At 54.5% G+C, this 17,212-nt stretch overlaps 1 protein-coding gene across 1 annotated transcript in view; it reads left to right on the plus strand.

The window, feature by feature from the left end:
* Nucleotides 1–3,106: 3,106 nt before the first annotated feature.
* VWA5B1 (von Willebrand factor A domain containing 5B1) overlaps nucleotides 3,107–17,212 on the plus strand; it is a 45,489-nt gene continuing 31,383 nt past the window's right edge. The window contains exons 1-7 of the mRNA XM_028155437.2: nucleotides 3,107–3,161; nucleotides 7,563–7,727; nucleotides 9,357–9,509; nucleotides 10,806–11,076; nucleotides 14,039–14,184; nucleotides 15,271–15,402; nucleotides 16,035–16,159. Of these exons, the coding sequence (XP_028011238.2) occupies nucleotides 7,589–7,727; nucleotides 9,357–9,509; nucleotides 10,806–11,076; nucleotides 14,039–14,184; nucleotides 15,271–15,402; nucleotides 16,035–16,159 (966 nt within the window). The 5' untranslated portion in view covers nucleotides 3,107–3,161; nucleotides 7,563–7,588. The remainder of the gene's footprint in view (nucleotides 3,162–7,562; nucleotides 7,728–9,356; nucleotides 9,510–10,805; nucleotides 11,077–14,038; nucleotides 14,185–15,270; nucleotides 15,403–16,034; nucleotides 16,160–17,212) is intronic.

Here is a 17,212-nt window from a genome sequence, read left to right on the forward strand (position 1 = left end):
GAGCAACAGGCACCCCCTTCTCTGTTCCTGGTCTCCTTTCTTGCGTGCCTTTTCGGAAGAAGACTTGGAGGAGGCAGAGCGCTCTTCCTCTCCTCCACGCTGGCTCGGGAGCCTGTTTCCTGGGCTCCGCTGCCTGAGCCCAGCCAGGACGCGGCAGCCGGGCAGAGGCTCAGAGGGCACAGGGAACCCCAGGCCTCCTGCTCAGGGTGGAGGGCAGAGGGCACGGAGGCTCCCTTGGTTAGCTGGACAGGAGGGGGTGTCACTGAGTGCTTGGAAAGTGTCGGGCATGTGTGTGTAGGGGTGTGTCCCCGGAGGTGGTGACATGCATGGAGTGAGCCACATGAGATGGTAAGGAGGACATGTGTGAATGTACCGACATGTTTAGGGGTGCCTGTGTGGGATGCCCTGTGTCTGCGCCCATGTGAGCGCACACATGCACCTCTGCAGGCCATTGTAGATTGAACTTGACCTGGAGGTGGCTGGGCAGGCTCCCCAGGGCCTGGCGTGGCAGTTGCATGCAGTCCCCTCGTCGCCCAGCCTCGGATGGCTTCTCTCTCCAGGGACAGTGCTTTGGCTCTTTCCAATCCCGTCCCGCCCCGTGATGATCTCGGGCCCAAGGTGAGGTGGGTACTGTGCCCTGAGGAGTGGCCCGCAGACGCACTGCTTTTCTGTCGTGAGATAGGCCGAGGCTCCTGGGCTGGTGGCTGGGGTTCTGAGCATCCTCCCAGCCCCAGGGAACTTGGGGTTTGTGGAAGACCAGCCTCCAGTCCTGGCCAGAGGAACCTCCCAGGAGGGACGCCAGCCATTGGCCAGGGGCTTGCTCCCTGGTGGAATGCACTTGCTAGTGACGATGACCTGGGCCCGGAGGGAAGAGTGGCATTTCTGTCCCTCCCGGTTTCTTTCCTTGTGTTCAGCTCGGAGCGAGCACCTGCACCGGCCGGTGGCCTCTCCTTACCACACATACTGCTGATTGCGGTTCCACAGGACAAGGGACAGTCCTGGAGGAACGGGGGCAGTGGGAGAGGCACCCAGGGGCTTTAGGTCAGCGGCTCGTCTAGGACCCTGGCCTTGGTCTCTTGCTCGGGTTCAAGTTGTCCTGTCTGCTGGGTGAATGGGTCTCTCTTAGCACTCCCCGGCTGATTGCCTCCAACTACATGTCCTGAGCAACCACTGGCCAAGCTGACTTAGCTTTCTTATGGCCACACGAGTGTCCCCAGTCCAGCCAGATTGGAAAGGGGGCTTGGGCCATGCCAAGCAGAGGCGCTGGGGCCAGCATTTCACACACAGTACCTCCCTAGTAACCCTCACGATAGCCCTGGGAGGGAAACTACCACTTTACGTGCCCATTATGCAGAGGGCAAAACTGAGTTTCAAAGGTTTTCCAATGAGAAAGTGTTCGTTACGGAGGAGGCAAGGCAGGTCCCAGGAGCAGGAATCTGCTTCCTAGTCTCATTGTGCCACTCAGTGTCCAGGAGGGCATGGTACATGGGCCTCTCTGGTTCCCTAGGAGCCCCAGTGGAAGGGAGCCCTTCTGGAAGGGAAAGGCTACAGGCTGGGTTCCACAATAGCCCTCCCTTTGCGCCATCATCCCGCCAGCTCCTCAGCAGTCAGGGAGTGGCGGGCTGGAGATGCAGACGAGGCCAAGCCACGTAGAGAACCGTTTAGTGCCTTTCAATGGGGCCACAGGGATGATGGCAGCTCAGCCGGGGGACCTCATCTGGCAAGTGTACCCCTGGAAAGGTGGGTGTAAGCTGAGCTTGTGTAAATGGAGTCCGATTTTCCCCGCGATGGGGGGCTCGTTTCTCAGGGACCCTCAGAGGGCAGAGACTCCAGCGCTGGAACCTCATTGCCCCCCAGGGAACCCACATTCGTCCACCTATCAGCCAGCACCATTTATGTTTATTTAAACCACCTTCTCCTTAATGTTATACAACAAAGTCTCTCTTCAGAAACCCTATAGACAGCCCTTAATTATCTGGAGTTTTCAAAGTTGGATGTGGCTCTTTCTCCCTCCTTCAGCGGGTCCCGACGCAGCCTCCCAGCTACCTCAGAAGCCAGGGGTGGCTTCGGCTGACTGTCCTCAATGTCCCCACTGGCCGGCCTCCAGGTGTCTCAGGCCATGTGGGCACACTAAAAACTGAGAGACCTGGGCATTTCCTGTTCTGATCATCCCCCCAGTTCCCCAGCCAAAAGGGGACTACAGCTATCGCTAGGATGGAATCCTACAGGCTTTGGGCTGAAATAGAGGCATTTTGTCCATTACTAGATTCTTTAACTGAACCCACAGCCAAGGCCTATTCCCATCCCTGACACATCCCATCCTATTCATTCCTCCATTCACCAACTCATCCATTCATTCAGCAAGTGAGCCCCTGCCGCTCACCCATTCAGTTCATTGTTGAGCACGAGCTATGGACCAGACAGCGGAGAAACAGAGCTCTGGTCTGGAGTTCTAGGAGTGGACAGCCTAGCTGGGTGGTGGGGAATAGGACCAACACAAGGCCTCAGGGCAGGGTCCTTGTCCCTCTGTTGACCTCTGTGGCCCGGCCTAACAAGTGTCTGGCACACAGTAGGTGCCCCATATACTGTTGAATGGACATACCACACATGGATAATGAGATGGCTGACCTCAGAGATGCCAACTGTGCTAGTGGGGGCAATCGTACCTAGCACGGGACTCTGAGAAGGCTCCAAGGAGTTGGTGGCATTTGAGCTAGGCCTTGAAGGATGGAAAAGAGCTCCTCCAGAGAGGGGTTTTGGGGTGGGGGTGGCATTCCTGGCAGAGCCAGCAGCATCAAAAGAGATATGGAAGCAGGGAAGCCAGGCTTGTCTAGAGAAAAAACAAGTGGTCTTGGCTGGCTGGAGCATGGGGTCGGGGGGTGTCAGGAACATGGATTTGTTAGCTATATCAGCTGGGTATGGGCCCAAGGGGAAGAGCTGTGGAAGAAGGAACCAGAATGTGAGAACTTCAGGATTCTAGAAGCCTAGAACAATCGGACCATCAGACCGGATCCAGAGATCCTGCCCCCATTTTAATGGGGGTGCTGGTACAGGTCAGTGAGTGAATGGTCCTTGGAGAACAGGCTCCCAGTGGGGGCGTGATAGCATGGACTTCCAGTAGGGTCGGCGACAGGGAAAAGGATGAGGACCCCTAGCCCAAGGTAAGAGGGCAAAGCATCAGAGTAAATGAGCCAGAATTGCTTGGTGGGCTCAGTCTGCATCTGGTCCAGGCCTGGCTGAGCCCACTCAGCCCCTCAACTCTATGGAATCAATCTGGGGGGATCTGGACAGGATGAGGGTGAGAGGTCTCCAGTGGAGGGAGGAGGTCTGCCATACTGTCTCTTGGACAACATTGAACTGGGGATGAAAGAGGACGAGGCAGCTTCCATCTCCAAGGGCAGAATCAGAGGGTTACTGATATGGACACTTCGGAAGAGAACCAAGGATCTTCCCAGCTCTGCTGACCTGGCAGCCTGCACAGGGGTCACGCAGCCCAGGAAGGCAGGGCTTATGGAAGAAGGCAGAGAAGAGAAGCCCTCAGCCCATCAGGATCCGCCCGGCTCCTGCCCACTCACTCAATAGGCGTTCTCGCCTTTATCCTCTCAGTTTCCTAGGAACTGGGCACCGTCTTGGTCCCATTTTACAGATGCAGAAGCCAAGGCACAGAGGTTAAGTAACTTGCTCAAGGTCACACAATATGCAAGTGGCAGAGCCCAGCCAAATAATTGACCCAAGGCCACCAGGAAGTGGCCATCGGGGACTCTGACGCCAGGCAGTACTCTAGATACAGGGACCAGGCCAGTTTACCCCTTTCCAATCTCTTTCTGAAGCAAATATTCCCTGGCAAGTGGGGAGAGGGAGGCCTTCTTCTTGACCCCAGAAGCCCTGATGCGGGCATTCCCCGCCGCCAGCATGACGACTAAAGAGAGGCAGGGCCCCAGCACTCGGTTTCCCCTGCTCCCTTTCCTGCATGTCCTTTATTGCATCTAAATCGGGTCCCACCACACCTGCTGCAGGTACCTGCTGGTCCAGTCTTTGTCCTCAGCCTAGAACACTGCACCCCAGGCAGTTGCAGGGCCCAAACTGCACCCCAGACAACAGGCCTCGCCAGTGGCCTCTTCTGGAGTTGGAGAGTGGGCAGGGGCTGAATGAGCTCAGGATGCAAACAGGAAGCCCCGTGTGCCTAAGACCCACAACCCCAGTTCGCCAGGCTCCTGGTTCTCCCACCACCTCATCTCCCTCCCCTCTCCTCTCCTCCCCTCCATCACTCTCTCCTGTGCTCAGCATAGACTGGGAAGCACCTGGGGAGGGCCAAGGACAAGCTTTGGAGGAAGCTGCTTCCTGTCTCATCGAGTCTGACTACTCACCAGCTGTGTAATACTGGGTGCTGGACTTCTCTGCATGTCAGTTGCCCCACCTGAAAAGTGAAAGTGGGCATGAGCATTGGCGATGACTGTAAAACATTAGAATCCGGAAGGTGCCCCCATTAAGGGTCCCTCCTCCGAGCTGCGCCCTGTTCAGGACGCTGGGATATGGGCCAAGAAGAAGGGGATGGGCCTGCTGTCCTCACGGAGCCAACAGCCCTGGGCAGTGGGGGAGACAAGCTGTTGTAGAAGGGCGGTTACGGAGCTTCATGATGTGGGATGTGACAGACAAGTGCTCATGGGCTGTGGAAGCCCTAGGAGGGTGTGTCTGATGGACTGGGGGATCAGGGGAGGCTTCATGGAGGAAGTGACAGTGGAACTGGGCCTTGAATGGTGAACAGGACTTTGTACAGTAGAGGAAGGCAACCATCATCCCGTAAAAGGCTCAAGGATGGGGAAGAACCTGACCTGTTCAGGGAGGTTGCTGACATCCATTCCTTTTTTATTTCACTTTATAAATATTTATTGAGCACCTACTACATGGCAGGCACTGTGCTGGGTAGTTTACACATTTAATTCAATTTAGTCTTCACAGTGCCTGTGAGATGGAAGCCAGTGGCCCCTGCCCTCACCCAGTTTTATAGATGAGGGGACTGGCATTCAGGAATTAAATGACTCAAGGTGAGTGAGTGAGGCAGTAAGTTATCCACCAGCATTTAAATCTGAGTTTGGGTCCCAAGAGGCCTGTCTGAAGGACAGCGATCATTTGGGATTTACAAGTTCTAGTCCATTAGGGAACAGTCTTGGTATTTAACATGGAACCTCCTAGAACCTGTGTAGCTCTCAGGGCTCAGGCTCAGCACAACATTTCATCCAAAGAAACACAGTCCGACACCCCACATCATTCAAAGCTTTCTTTTTGGCTCTTAACGAGTATTGAATGGGGCCCAATCTGTAAATCAGGCACCTCTTCCAAAGAATCCTCTTTTCTCCCCAGTTCTCCCCGTGGCTGCTCTAAGGCCTCTAGTGGCCCCTCCATCCCCATGGCCTTTCCCCTCCTTCCTCCCAACCCATTCAGTCCCCTTTCTGTTTTCTCTCTTCCTTCTAGCCCATTTTCCAGATTCAGCATCACATAAGTCAAGGACCTGGGTGAAGACAGGTTGGTGTGGCAGATTAGGGGAAGAAGGTGGGGAGGGGAACATGTTGGTCCTGACGCACTAAACTCAGTCCATATCACCACGTCGGACCCGCTCACACCATTCCTGAGGCTGAGCCCTCGCTTTTCACACTGTCCTGGACACAACGTCGGTGGTTTCTTCCCTGTCAAGTCTCTCCCAGGTGTTTCCTGTGGTCTGGTGCCCACTGGAGGCCCAGCTTGGGATGGTTGGAGGGTGGATGTTCCGCATTATTTGCTCTGGTCCCCATCTGTCACAGGGATGGCCCTGGGGGATCCTCCCAGGAGAAAGCCCTACACAAGCGCCCATTGTACCCCTATGTCCTTCAGACACCCCAAATTCATGTGCAAGCCAAACACATCTCTTTTGAGGCCTCAGTATCTTCATCTACAAGATAATACTGCACCTAAGATTGGTGTGGAGATTAAATGAGATAATATATGTGCCTGACAAGTTTTTAATGGTCAACAAAGTTCAGCTGCTCTTACAATTCTTCCCCCACTCCACAATCTCCTCTGCAGCTAGACTGTAAGCTCCTTAAGGACAGAGTTGTGGCAAATTTAGGGCCTGGAAGGTAGTCAGTGCTTATCAATGCTGGACGGATTGATGAAAATATGCATGAATTAGGCCCCAAAGAATTTCAAGTTTACTCTTCCCAAGAGGGCTGATATTGTTAAGGGGCCGGTTCCCAGGGCCTTCTCCCTGTATTATCGACATCGCTCATCCAAGCACCACTCCCCAGCTCAGGGACGCCCCCAGGAAGCCTGGGGTGGGCACCAGGCGTAGGAGGAGAAGACTGGGTTGGATAAGTTGCCCTTGGCAACACTCCACCCCAAGATGGACTGAACCTTATGTCCAAGTTCGCCCCACACCTGGGTGCTCGTTGCCTGCAGCTGCATTCCCCAATCAGCATCAGGGCCAGGAGTGAAGCAGGAGGAGGGAGGAGGGTGGGAGTGTGGGTGGCCCGAGGTGAGATTCAGGAAATGAACTCCACCCTCTTGTTCTGACCCTGCCAATAGCCAGGCTTTGCTGAGGCTACCAAGACAGAGAACCCCCAGAGAAGGCAGCTGGGGATCCAGCAGCTCCCCTGTCTGCTCCTTATCTACCTCCTGTTGTCAGTCAGCCTGCGGGAGATAAGCCAGGGCTGAGAGCTGTCTGGGCCTGAGCCACAAAGGAGAACATAATTAAAAAGACACTGCCGGCGTGGCAGAGGGGGGCGAGGATCCTGGTGGGACGTGAGGGGGGCCTGGAGGGAAGAGTTCCGTCTTTGAGAAAAGGCAGAGCAGTCAGCACTCATTGAACAGCCTTGCAAATAGGCTACCAGCCCATGGTAGCTTCACCTGGCTCAGAGAAGAAAACCCAGAGAGAGCCTGCCCTCCGATGTATATTCCACACCCTTTGTTTGACTTCACTTCCCACTCCCACCCACCCCTCAAGGGGCAGTGGTCATCCAGGGGGGCGGTCTCAGGAGCCCAACAGAGAATGGATACACCGCCCTACGAAGTGCTCGGAAGTCTTTCATGTTGGAATGAGGACGGTCATCCATTCTCTCATTCCTTTAAGCAGCACTGAGGACACAGTGGGTAGATTTACTGAAATCAGAGGAGCAGGGGCTTGATGAGCTATTCCATCCCCTCCTTTTGCAAAGGAAGCATCTACAGCTCAGAGGCTATGGGGCTGACAGAGGGTGGGTCAGGCCAGGAGGGCACTGAATGCTGGGAGAATTCCAGGCTGGTCGGGGCTCTGATGGGCTCCAGCCCTACCTGTGCACCAGCCCACGGAGCAAATCTAGGCGGGTCCCCTGTCTTCAGGCCTCAGTTTCTCCACTGTGAAATGGAAAGAAGCAGAGTCACCACTTCTCTGCTAGTTCAGCATTATCGGGGGTCACCAACGGGGAAGTGCTTGGGGAAAAGGAAGAGAATGAGGCTCCGACTGCCTGTGGGTCTAAAGTGAGAGAACTGGGTTGGTGGGGGGTGGGGGGATGGGAGCCCCTCTCACTTCCTGTGCTTCCTGTCTCCCGCAGACCCTGAAGGCTGAGTAGCCAGCGGGATGCCCGGTCTGCTGAACCAGATGACAGGGGCAGCCCTGCCCCTCACTGCTTCTGATGTCACCTCCTTCGTCAGTGGTTATGCCCTGGGTCTGACTGCATCCCTCACCTATGGCAACCTGGAAGCCCAGTCTTTCCAGGGTAAGGACCCCTCCTCCATATTGAATCCCCACCCCAACAGGTTAGCCGATGGACCTTGGGCAAGGCCTGGGCCCTCTCCGAGTCTCAGTTTCCTCACCTGTAAAATGGGGGTACCATTTCCACCCAGTAGGCCTCAAAGCTGGTAGCAAGTCAGGTCGGGATTTGAGGCCAGGTTTGGGCTCAGCCCTGCCAGCTGGCCCAGCGCTGTTTAGGTCCCACAAGGCATGCCCACCTGCGTCCAATGGCCAGCCTCCACTTCCTCCGGGAGCCTCACGGTGGGAGGGGCCTGAGACTCAGTGGAAGCCAGGAGTTGCCAGCCCCAGGTGTGGCTCTGGTCCCTGTGACTCTGGAGAAGCCACTCTCTTCTCAGAAGCAGGATGCCCCTTTGCCTGTCCGGAGGGGTGTGGGAGGAGCAGATGAGGTCTAGAGTGCAGAAGAACAGCGTGGAATAAAAACAGCCTGCGAATTAGAATCATTGGGTGGGGCAGCCAGGACTGCGGACAGATGTCTGCCTGGAGGAGTCATTTGTAAATCAGACGCCTCTCTTTCCACTTCAGGAAGGGGGTTACCGGAGGGCCCTGTGTGGTGGCTTGTCCAGGATAAGATTCCCTCTCACCCACAGTTGATCCCCTCCGAAATCTCCTGGGCAGACAGTGACCCTGTTGAGGAAATCCTGGAGAGGGTGGCTTAAAAGGGGACCCACTGGGGACCCGGGAGACTACTGAATAACTTGGGGACAGCCCCTTGGCTTTCTACATGCAAAAAGACCCAGTCCCCCATTTTATAGATGAGAAAACTGAGGCGCAGGGGGATGGGAAGCAGGGGTTAGGGAAGGGCTCACTATGGGCCCAGCATTGTGCCGCCCCCGTGTTGGTGGGCAGATTAAATGAGATACAACCTTGATCGTCCCTGACGTCCCCACGCCATGGAGCCATCCACATCGCTCAGGAGCTGGTTAAAATGCAGATCTAGGCCCCACCCCAGAACTACTGAGTCAAAATCTGTATTTTTGACAAGACACACCCCCTCACCTGTGATTTATGCGCTCTTCAAGGCTGAGAAGCACTAAGGTACAAAAATGTGGGCACATAGCTTAATAAATGGCTATTTTTTCCATTTTCATGATGACCCTACGAGTTGGGCTCTATTATCCCCATTTTACAGATGGGGCTGTGTGGCTTAGAGAAACTAAACATCTTGTCCAAGGTCACCAGCCTAGGAGAGGCAGCAGGGCCCAGATTCAAACCCTAGTTTACTTCCTCCAACGCCCCAGCTCCTGGGAGCCAAGAATAGCAAATTCACTGCGCACATGTGTGTTATTTGGCCCACACAACAGGTCACATAAAATCCAGATTTTTACTCTCTCTCGAAAAGTCAGAAGCCCCGGCCACCCTGGCCTCACATGCCTACAGAGTAAGAGTTGGCTGGGGAGCTGCTGTCCCTTTTCCAGTAGCCCCTGTGCTCACACAGTGCCAGGCCTGAGTGCAGAGCCGTGAGGTCCCAGCCCAAGTCCTCTCTGGCATCCTCTAAATGGCAGTGAGCACCAACCTAGGCTTGGGTTCCTTCCCAGGGGAGGGGCGTGCAGGGTGGGGCCGGGGCACCCCGTGACGCTTGGTCCTGCTCCGGCAGGCCTCTTCGTGTACCCGCTGGATGAGTACACCACGGTGATCGGCTTCGAGGCAGTCATTGCTGACCGGGTTGTAACGGTACAGATCAAGGACAAAGCCAAGATGGAGGGTGGCCACTTCAATGCCACCCACCTTCGAGCCACAACTGTCACAGGTAAGGAGGCCAGAAGGGCTATGGCAGGATCTGGGCCCGGCTGAAGTCTCAGGCAGGCTGAAAGGGTAGCAATGGCATAGGGTAGAGAGAGCATTAAAGTAGGAGTCAGGAATCCCGTGTGTCACTGACCCTCTCTGAACCTCACCTTACTGTCTGTTAATAGAGGCAATCTCTCCTCTTCTCGTCTAGAAAGCTTGGTGAGAATCAGAGGATTCAACAACAGGTTCTACAGCTCTCTCTACAGAACAGAAAACATGTCATTTAAGCTCAGAGGTTGTGGAATGAGTCACACCAAGGTTTGACTCCCTGTTCTGGTCCTTGCAAGGGGTGTGAGCTCAGATAAAAAATAAAAATTATCCATAAAATGAAGCTAATACTTATACATACCAAAGCTCAACAGAGAGCATGTATGCAGAGCACGCACCGCAGTCCCTGGTACAGACTAAGTACTCAAATTGCTATTGAGGATGCTGAGGCTCAGAGAGAGTCAGTGATTGGTCCAAGGCCACACAGCCCGTCATATATATATTTGTTGCTGTTGACAGTATTATAGATGTCTCCCATTCCTTCCCTCCTTTGCTCCCCTCCACATGTTTGAGACAGGGCTAGAATCCAGACCAAGCATCATATGATGTAAGAGATCGTTATCATGGCATCTATGATCGAAGTGATGTTTGTTCATCTGATCATTAAGACATTCAAGAATATTTTAATGAGCACTTACCATGTGTAAGATGCAAAGTTTGGGAGGATAGCTAGGATGTGCTTATCAGTGACCATGAGAGCAGGTGGAAGGTGGCTGTGCCCAAAGAGGTCTGGATAATGTCAGAGGGAAAGAGGGGTACAGATTGGGGGCCAGAGAGGTGTTCATGGAGGGTTTCCTGGAGGGGTTGGATAGATGGGCAAGACTGGAGAAGTGGGGGTGGGGAGATGGGCCTTACAACTGAGAGGACAGTGTAAGAACAAAAGCATGGATCCCAAGGTGGGGCATGCTTGAATGTGGTTTCTTGGGGATGTAGAGTCTGCGGATGCAGACGTGACCCTCTGTGGGGGTTTTGTGGGTCCAAGTCTCCCAATCCCAGCAGGATACAAGTACACGGGCCTGGTGTCAGACCCATGCAGGTTCAGATCCTGGTTCAACGAGTTAGTAATTTGCTGAGGAACTTGGCCAAGTCACATCCCTACGCTGAGCCTGTTCCCCATCAGCAAAATGGGCTACTCAGACCTACCGCACAGCAAGCGTAGGGGGCAGTAGCGATAATGTATGCAGCGGCTGACTCCCGGCCTGGCGCTTAGGAAACATCCTGCGAGAGGGGGTTTCCGTCGCCCCTCCTCCCTGCACACTGGGAAAGGTGGCTTTGGATGAGGATTTGGAGCGGATCCTCTTCGTGGTCAACCTGGGGACCATCACCCCGATGGAGAATGTCAAGGTCTTCATCAGCACCTCCTCAGAGCTCCCGACGCTGCCCAGCGGGGCCATGCGGGTCCTGCTGCCTGCTGTCTGCGCCCCGACTGTGCCCCAGTTCTGCACAGAGAGCGGTGACCCCTCCGGCCAACAGGCCCAAGGGTAAGGAGCCCCTGCCCGGACAAGGGCAGAAGGATCAGAGTCTCAGGTGGGCAGGGGGAGTCTGTCAGGGTGTGCAGGGCGGTGGAGATGGAGTTGAAGGTGAGGCTCAGCGCTAGAGGCCACCCCCGCAACAATGGCTCCTGCCCCGCTCACTTTTAGAGCATTGGGATCTCCCTGATGCCTTGGAATGGTACTGGCCCGATGTTCTGGAATTTGGACACTTTGGGATTAGAATTTCCAGGCTTTATTCTTTCATGCACTTAAGACACTGAGTTGAGTGTTAGGGATCCAAAATCATCACAGATCCTGCCTTTTTAGAACTTGGTGGGAGAAATCATTATCCAATGAATAACACCACTAATGTGGAACCACTGATGCACTTGCATGCATAATTAATTATGTGAAAAGTACAATGAAAGAGACATTCATTAGGCTAAGAGTATAAAAGAGGGACCCGCCCTAGCTGGTTTGGCTCAGTGGACAGAAGGGTCTGTGGACTGAAGGGTCCCAAGTTTGATTCTGGTCAAGGACATGCACCTCGGTTGCAGGCTCCTCTCCGGCCCGGGCCCTGGTTGGGGCACGTGCAGGAGGCAACCAATCATTGTGTTCCTCTCACATCAGTATTTCTCTCTGTCTTTCCCTCTCTCTTCTGCTCTCTCTAAAAATCAATGGAAAAATATCCTTGAGTGAGGATTAATCTAGATCAGTGATGGGCAACCTTTTGAGCTTGGTGTGTCAAACTTCGCCAAAAAACTGAGCATAACTCGGGTAGTGCGTCACTTTGAGGAAAAAACATTATTTCGCAAATGTTTCATCCTCAGGAGCAGCAAATGTTTCATCCTTGGCATGCGGCCACCTCAGCGGCCGCGTGTCATCAGAAATGGCTACGTGTGTCAGTGCTGACACGCGTGTCATAGGTTCGCCATCACTGATCTAGATAGATAGATAGATAGATAGATAGATAGATAGATAGATAGATAGAAGAGCGAACCAACCCAGGGGTCCTGGGCCAGGCCAAGCTTCTCTGAGGAGTGATGTTTCAGCTGAGACCTGCGATGTGAGGGGGATGTAGGCACAGATCGAGCATTCCTGCAGGGGAGAACAGCAGAGGCAAAGGCCCTGGGGCAGCAGGCTTGATGTGTGTGAGGAGCGGTGGGCAGGCTAGTATAGCTGTAGCAGGTGGGAGAGTGAAGGAGAGAGGTCAGAGGGCTGATGTGGAGTCAGATCGTGTAGGACCTTGAAGCCGAGGGTGAGGACACTTATGCCACAGCAGAGAAGCTGTAGGCACAAGCCAGTCTCAGCCCAGGGGACACCAGGTTGTACGTTACCTTTGTAAGTACTGCCATAGGCGCCAAGCTTTGTGGATTTAAGAGGCAGGACCTGGGACAGCCAAGACTTTGGCAGGTCAAGGAACAAGAGGCCCCTGAGGTGGCCCCAGGAAGCATGTTCCTGCTCATCCCAGCAGGTAGAGTTAGCAGAGGTGCTCGTGGGAAAGGTCTGCATCAAATCCTGATGAGCCTCAAAGTTGCTCAGAGAGAGAAAAATAGATAATACCCAGTGTTGGCGAGGATGAGGCGAGAAGGAGACATGTTCAGTGCTGGTGAAAGTGGAATCTGGAACAGCACCATGGAGAGCTCTTGGAACACTCCGTGTGTGCCCTTTGACCCAGGGATCCCAGAGAAATCCTTTCATAAGTTCAAAAAGGGGACACAGATGAGGGTCCTCATGGTGGTGGTGCCCATAGACATGAGGTAGAAGCAGGAGCAAATAAGTACAATATAAAGTACTCACATGATATAATAGGTGCCCCGATGTATATGACAGGTACCATGTCGGCAGCAATGACTTTGGTTGACACACTTGGACAGAGCTTAGAAACAGTGTTGAGTGGGGGGAAAAAAAGCGGGGGGTGGGGGGCGTAATGGCCAGGCTGGTCTGGCTCAGTGGATTGAGTGCCATCCCATGGACCAAGAGGTCCCGGGTTCGATTCCTGGTCAGGGCATATGCCCCGTTTGCTGGCTCGATCACCAGTAGGGGGTGTGCAGGGGCCAGCTGATGGATGTGTCTCTCTCATTGATGTTTCTATCTCTCTCTCCCTCTCCCTTCCTCTCTATCTAAAAATCAATAAAAACGTATTTTTTAAAAAAATTAAATAATAAGGGAAGTAATGAGTAAGATTCATAATAGAATATAATCTTTTCAGTTTAAAGTGCATTCACAACCAAACGCCACCACGTATATGTGCCCTTAAGGACATACATCAAAGACCTTAGAGGGTGTGCCCATGGGGAGGGCAGGAGAGGGACCAGGATCACAGACAGGGTGAGAGACAACACAGAAAGAGAGCCAGAAACTTGAGCGCTCAGCAGGGGACAGACACTCATGAAAAACAACTATGTCATTATTATCCCCATTTAATGGATGAGAAAACCAAGGCTTTTTCGAGGGCTCCCAGCTCCCAGACACAGAGCAGGGATTTGAGAAGGGTTGTGATATAGTCAGACAGGAGCCGGGCAGACTGAGTGAGGATGCTCACTCTGCCAAGTCCCGACTGTGGGAATGTTGGGGCTAGTTGCCTCATCTTGCTGAGCCTCCGTTTCCCCGTGTGGGAGATGGGGGAGATGGGCGCTGAGTGGCTTTTTTCAGAGGATTCTGGTAAAAACAATGTGTGCTGATGCTGTGGAGCACTGAGCCTGGCCCCTGGCCCAGCCCTCCAGGGTCTCGGTGCCTGTGTCTGAATCCAGGCTCTCCCCGGGATCAGGTTGAATGGGAGAGTAAGGGTCTGGGGTGGGAGGAAGCTCCTCAGCCCCCTTTCGGGCTGGGCTGCAGGGGAGCCAGGGCTGCCTGAGACTCACCGTCCTCTCGACGTCCTCTCACGATGCACCCCCCTCCCCTTCTGCCTTGGTCCTTGCTGCCTGCCTCCTCCTCCACTTCCTCCTCCTCCACTCGGTCCCCTTCCCAGCAAAGACAGGCATTGCTTTGGCGGCCGGGCCCTGGACTCCTGGAACAAGCTGTGCCTGGCAACTCTTCTGGACATGGATGTGTCCAACCCCATGGAATATGAGTTCAACTTCCAGCTGGAGATCCGTGGGCCATGCCTGCTTGCAGGTGAGAGGGAGCTGCCCAGACCCAGGTAGGCGCCAGGAAGACGTGAGGCCCCAGGCTGGGGAGGACTTTAGGCCCAAAGCTGCCCAGGACAGAGAGTAAGGGGAGGGTGGTGAATGTGACAGGCCCGGATGGAGGACATCCTGAAGTCCATGGAGCTGTACGGATTCCCATTTCCTGCTCCCCAGCATACAGCCAAAGACAGGCCCCTCCCAATGAGCCTTCAAGGCTGCCCACCCCACCGCCATGGCTTCCCGGGGATGTGCATGGAGCGGGTGGTTCTTGGTCCCCTCCCTGCAGTTCAGCCATAGAGCCGCTTCCTGCTTCTCACCTTGCACAGCGGAATCACCAGGGACCTTCCAGAATCCTGCCACCCATCTCCCGCCCGAGCTTCGGGGGCCCCTGGTCTGGGCTATGTCTTGGGTATTGGCTATTTAGAAGGTCCCAGGCCATTCCAACATGCAGCCAGAGTTGGGAGCCATTGTTCTGACAGTTTCCCTCTCCAACCCACTCAAGGCTTTAGGACGTGGTTTCTTGTCAACAAGTGTGTTATCAGAGCAGCATGACATTCCAGCCTGAGAGGTGTTTATGGAGTGCCCACCGATCGAGCGATCAAGCGCTGAGCATCTTCTATCTTTTTTTTTTTTTTAATATATTTTATTGATTTTTTACAGAGAGGAAGAGAGAGGTATAGAGAGTTAGAAACATCGATGAGAGAGAAACATCGATCAGCTGCCTCTTGCACACCCCCGACTGGGGATGTGCCCTCAACCAAGGTACATGCCCTTGACCGGAATTGAACCTGGGACCTTTCAGTCCACAGGCCGACGCTCTATCCACTGAGCCAAACCGGTTTCGGCCATCTTCTATCTTTGTGTGCCTCCATGAGAGGCAATTCCTTTGACTCCCCGCCACTGGGTCCCCACTTTGCAGATGGGGAAATTGAGGAGACCTGTCCATGGCTACCCAGCAGGTCAGGCGCCCCTGATAGGCAGGAGTGTCATCTCTGGCTTGCATCTTAGTGTCCCCCACAAAGGCCCTGTCTCTCTCAGGGCTCCTGAGCCTATCCCGCCTTTCTGTGCCACTCAGGGGTAGAGAGTCCCACCCACGAGATTCGAGCTGACGCCGCCCCGTCCGCACGCTCGGCCAAGAGCATAATCATCACCTTGGCCAACAGGCACACCTTCGACCGGCCCGTGGAGATCCTCATCCACCCCAGCGGTACCGTGCCCCAGGGGGGACCCCTGGGAAGCCTGTGGGAGGGAGGAGGTGCTGAGCCAATGGGGCACAGACAGGTGGCCCCTCGCCCAGTGGTCAGCCAGGGAAAGGGTAGGGGTGTGTGGCAGAGGAGAGGAGACCAGCCTCCTAGGAAACTTGGCTCCAGCTGGTGGAATTGAGTGTCTCCTGCCCCAATCCTAGCCCCAGAGGCTCCAGGGTCTCGTGCACCCACTGGGGCACTTTGTCCACAGGCCAGGTGAGCAGAGGATCTTTGAAACCCAAGCTCAGGGAAGCCCTGGAAGCTCTGACCTCTCAGGGAACAACTCTTCTGTCTCTAAGAATTCATTAGAATGTCAGGACCTGAAAATATCAGAGCAACCAGTCTCTCTCCCATTTTACAGATGGATAAACTGAGGCCCAGAGAGGGGCCAGGGGTCAGCCGTGGCCACCAGGCACTTCTGCCTCCCAGCTAAGGAGTCTTCCCATGGCCCCACCCTGCTTCAGGCAGCCAGGGCTTCTGTACCCCTCTTCCTTCTAGGAGTCCTCCCCACTATGAGGATTCCACCCCTAAGCTGAGGCCCCTGGCATCACCCTCACACTCGGGCACGTGCCAAGAGTTGATCTCATCTCTGCAGAGCCCCACATGCCACATGTCCTGATGGAGAAAGGGGACATGACCGTGGGAGAATTTGAGCAGCACCTGAAGGGAAGAGCAGATTTCATTAAAGGGATGAAGAAGGACAGCAGTGCAGAGCGAAAGGTGAGGGTGACTGAAGGAGAGAGCCAGGGGTGGCAGAGCCGGGGTGGCACTGGGGACTTGGACTTCACTGAGGAGAATGAGCTGGGTCAGGGACCTGCCTGAGGTCACGCAGCAGTCTGGTGGCAGGTCCTTGTCAGTGTTTCCCTTGGGTCAGGGGGCAGCAAAGGGCCGGGGCACTGCGGGGCAGAGGCAAATGGCTCTCAGATGTAGCAGTCACCCGGTGCTGTCCTCACGCTGCCTGCCAGGTCACCATCTAGTGCCTAAGCCAAGTACATAAGGTACCAAGGTACCTAAGCCAGGTAAAATTCTCAGCTGATGCTTCCCCAGCTCTTACCCCCCAGGGGCACCCTACAGCCGGCGCACTCCCAGCTCTTTCTGTACTCCTGGGCCTCTGTTTTCCCACCTGTTGAATGGGTCTCTTGCTGTTCCTTCCTCTGGGTCCTTGGTAGCTATTACATAGACAGTAAAGACAGGGAAGGGAAAGCCTAACAAAGATCGTGCCCCTCTGCCTGCCCTCTCCTCCATGAAGCCGAAAGACAAGAGACCCTACGCTGAGGGGTTGCGTGGGGAAGAAATGCTAACAGGCTCAGCGATGGCCACAAATTGTACCGGCAGTCGCCCTCCTGTTCATGACCCTGCACACCAAGCTGGGTCCTCAAGGCCAAGATACCTTTAAGAATGGTGGCCCACTTCTTTTTATTCTCTTTGCTTGTCGGATGAAAAAACTGAGGTGTAGCACCCCAAAATAACTATGAGCTGGGAAATGGGGAAGACCATTCCCTTGGGATTTGACTTTGATGGCAACGAAGCTAAGGACTTAGACTCAATCCTAGGGGCATAGATTTAGGAGCCCTTCCCATTCTTGCTGGCCTGGCTGGCAGAGGATGAGGCAGCTGAGGAGTGTACAAAAACACATGTAGACAGCTTACTGCTCACCCCGACTGTTAGAGGTCCCACTGGAAGCACCTGCTTGGTGGGGGTGGGGAGGATGACAAAGGGAAGGTGTAGATGGCTCAGTGCCCATCACATCACTGCCACGTTAGCGACCCCACT

This window comes from Eptesicus fuscus, chromosome 9, assembly GCF_027574615.1.
Source record: "Eptesicus fuscus isolate TK198812 chromosome 9, DD_ASM_mEF_20220401, whole genome shotgun sequence".
NCBI classification, from domain to species: domain Eukaryota; kingdom Metazoa; phylum Chordata; class Mammalia; order Chiroptera; family Vespertilionidae; genus Eptesicus; species Eptesicus fuscus.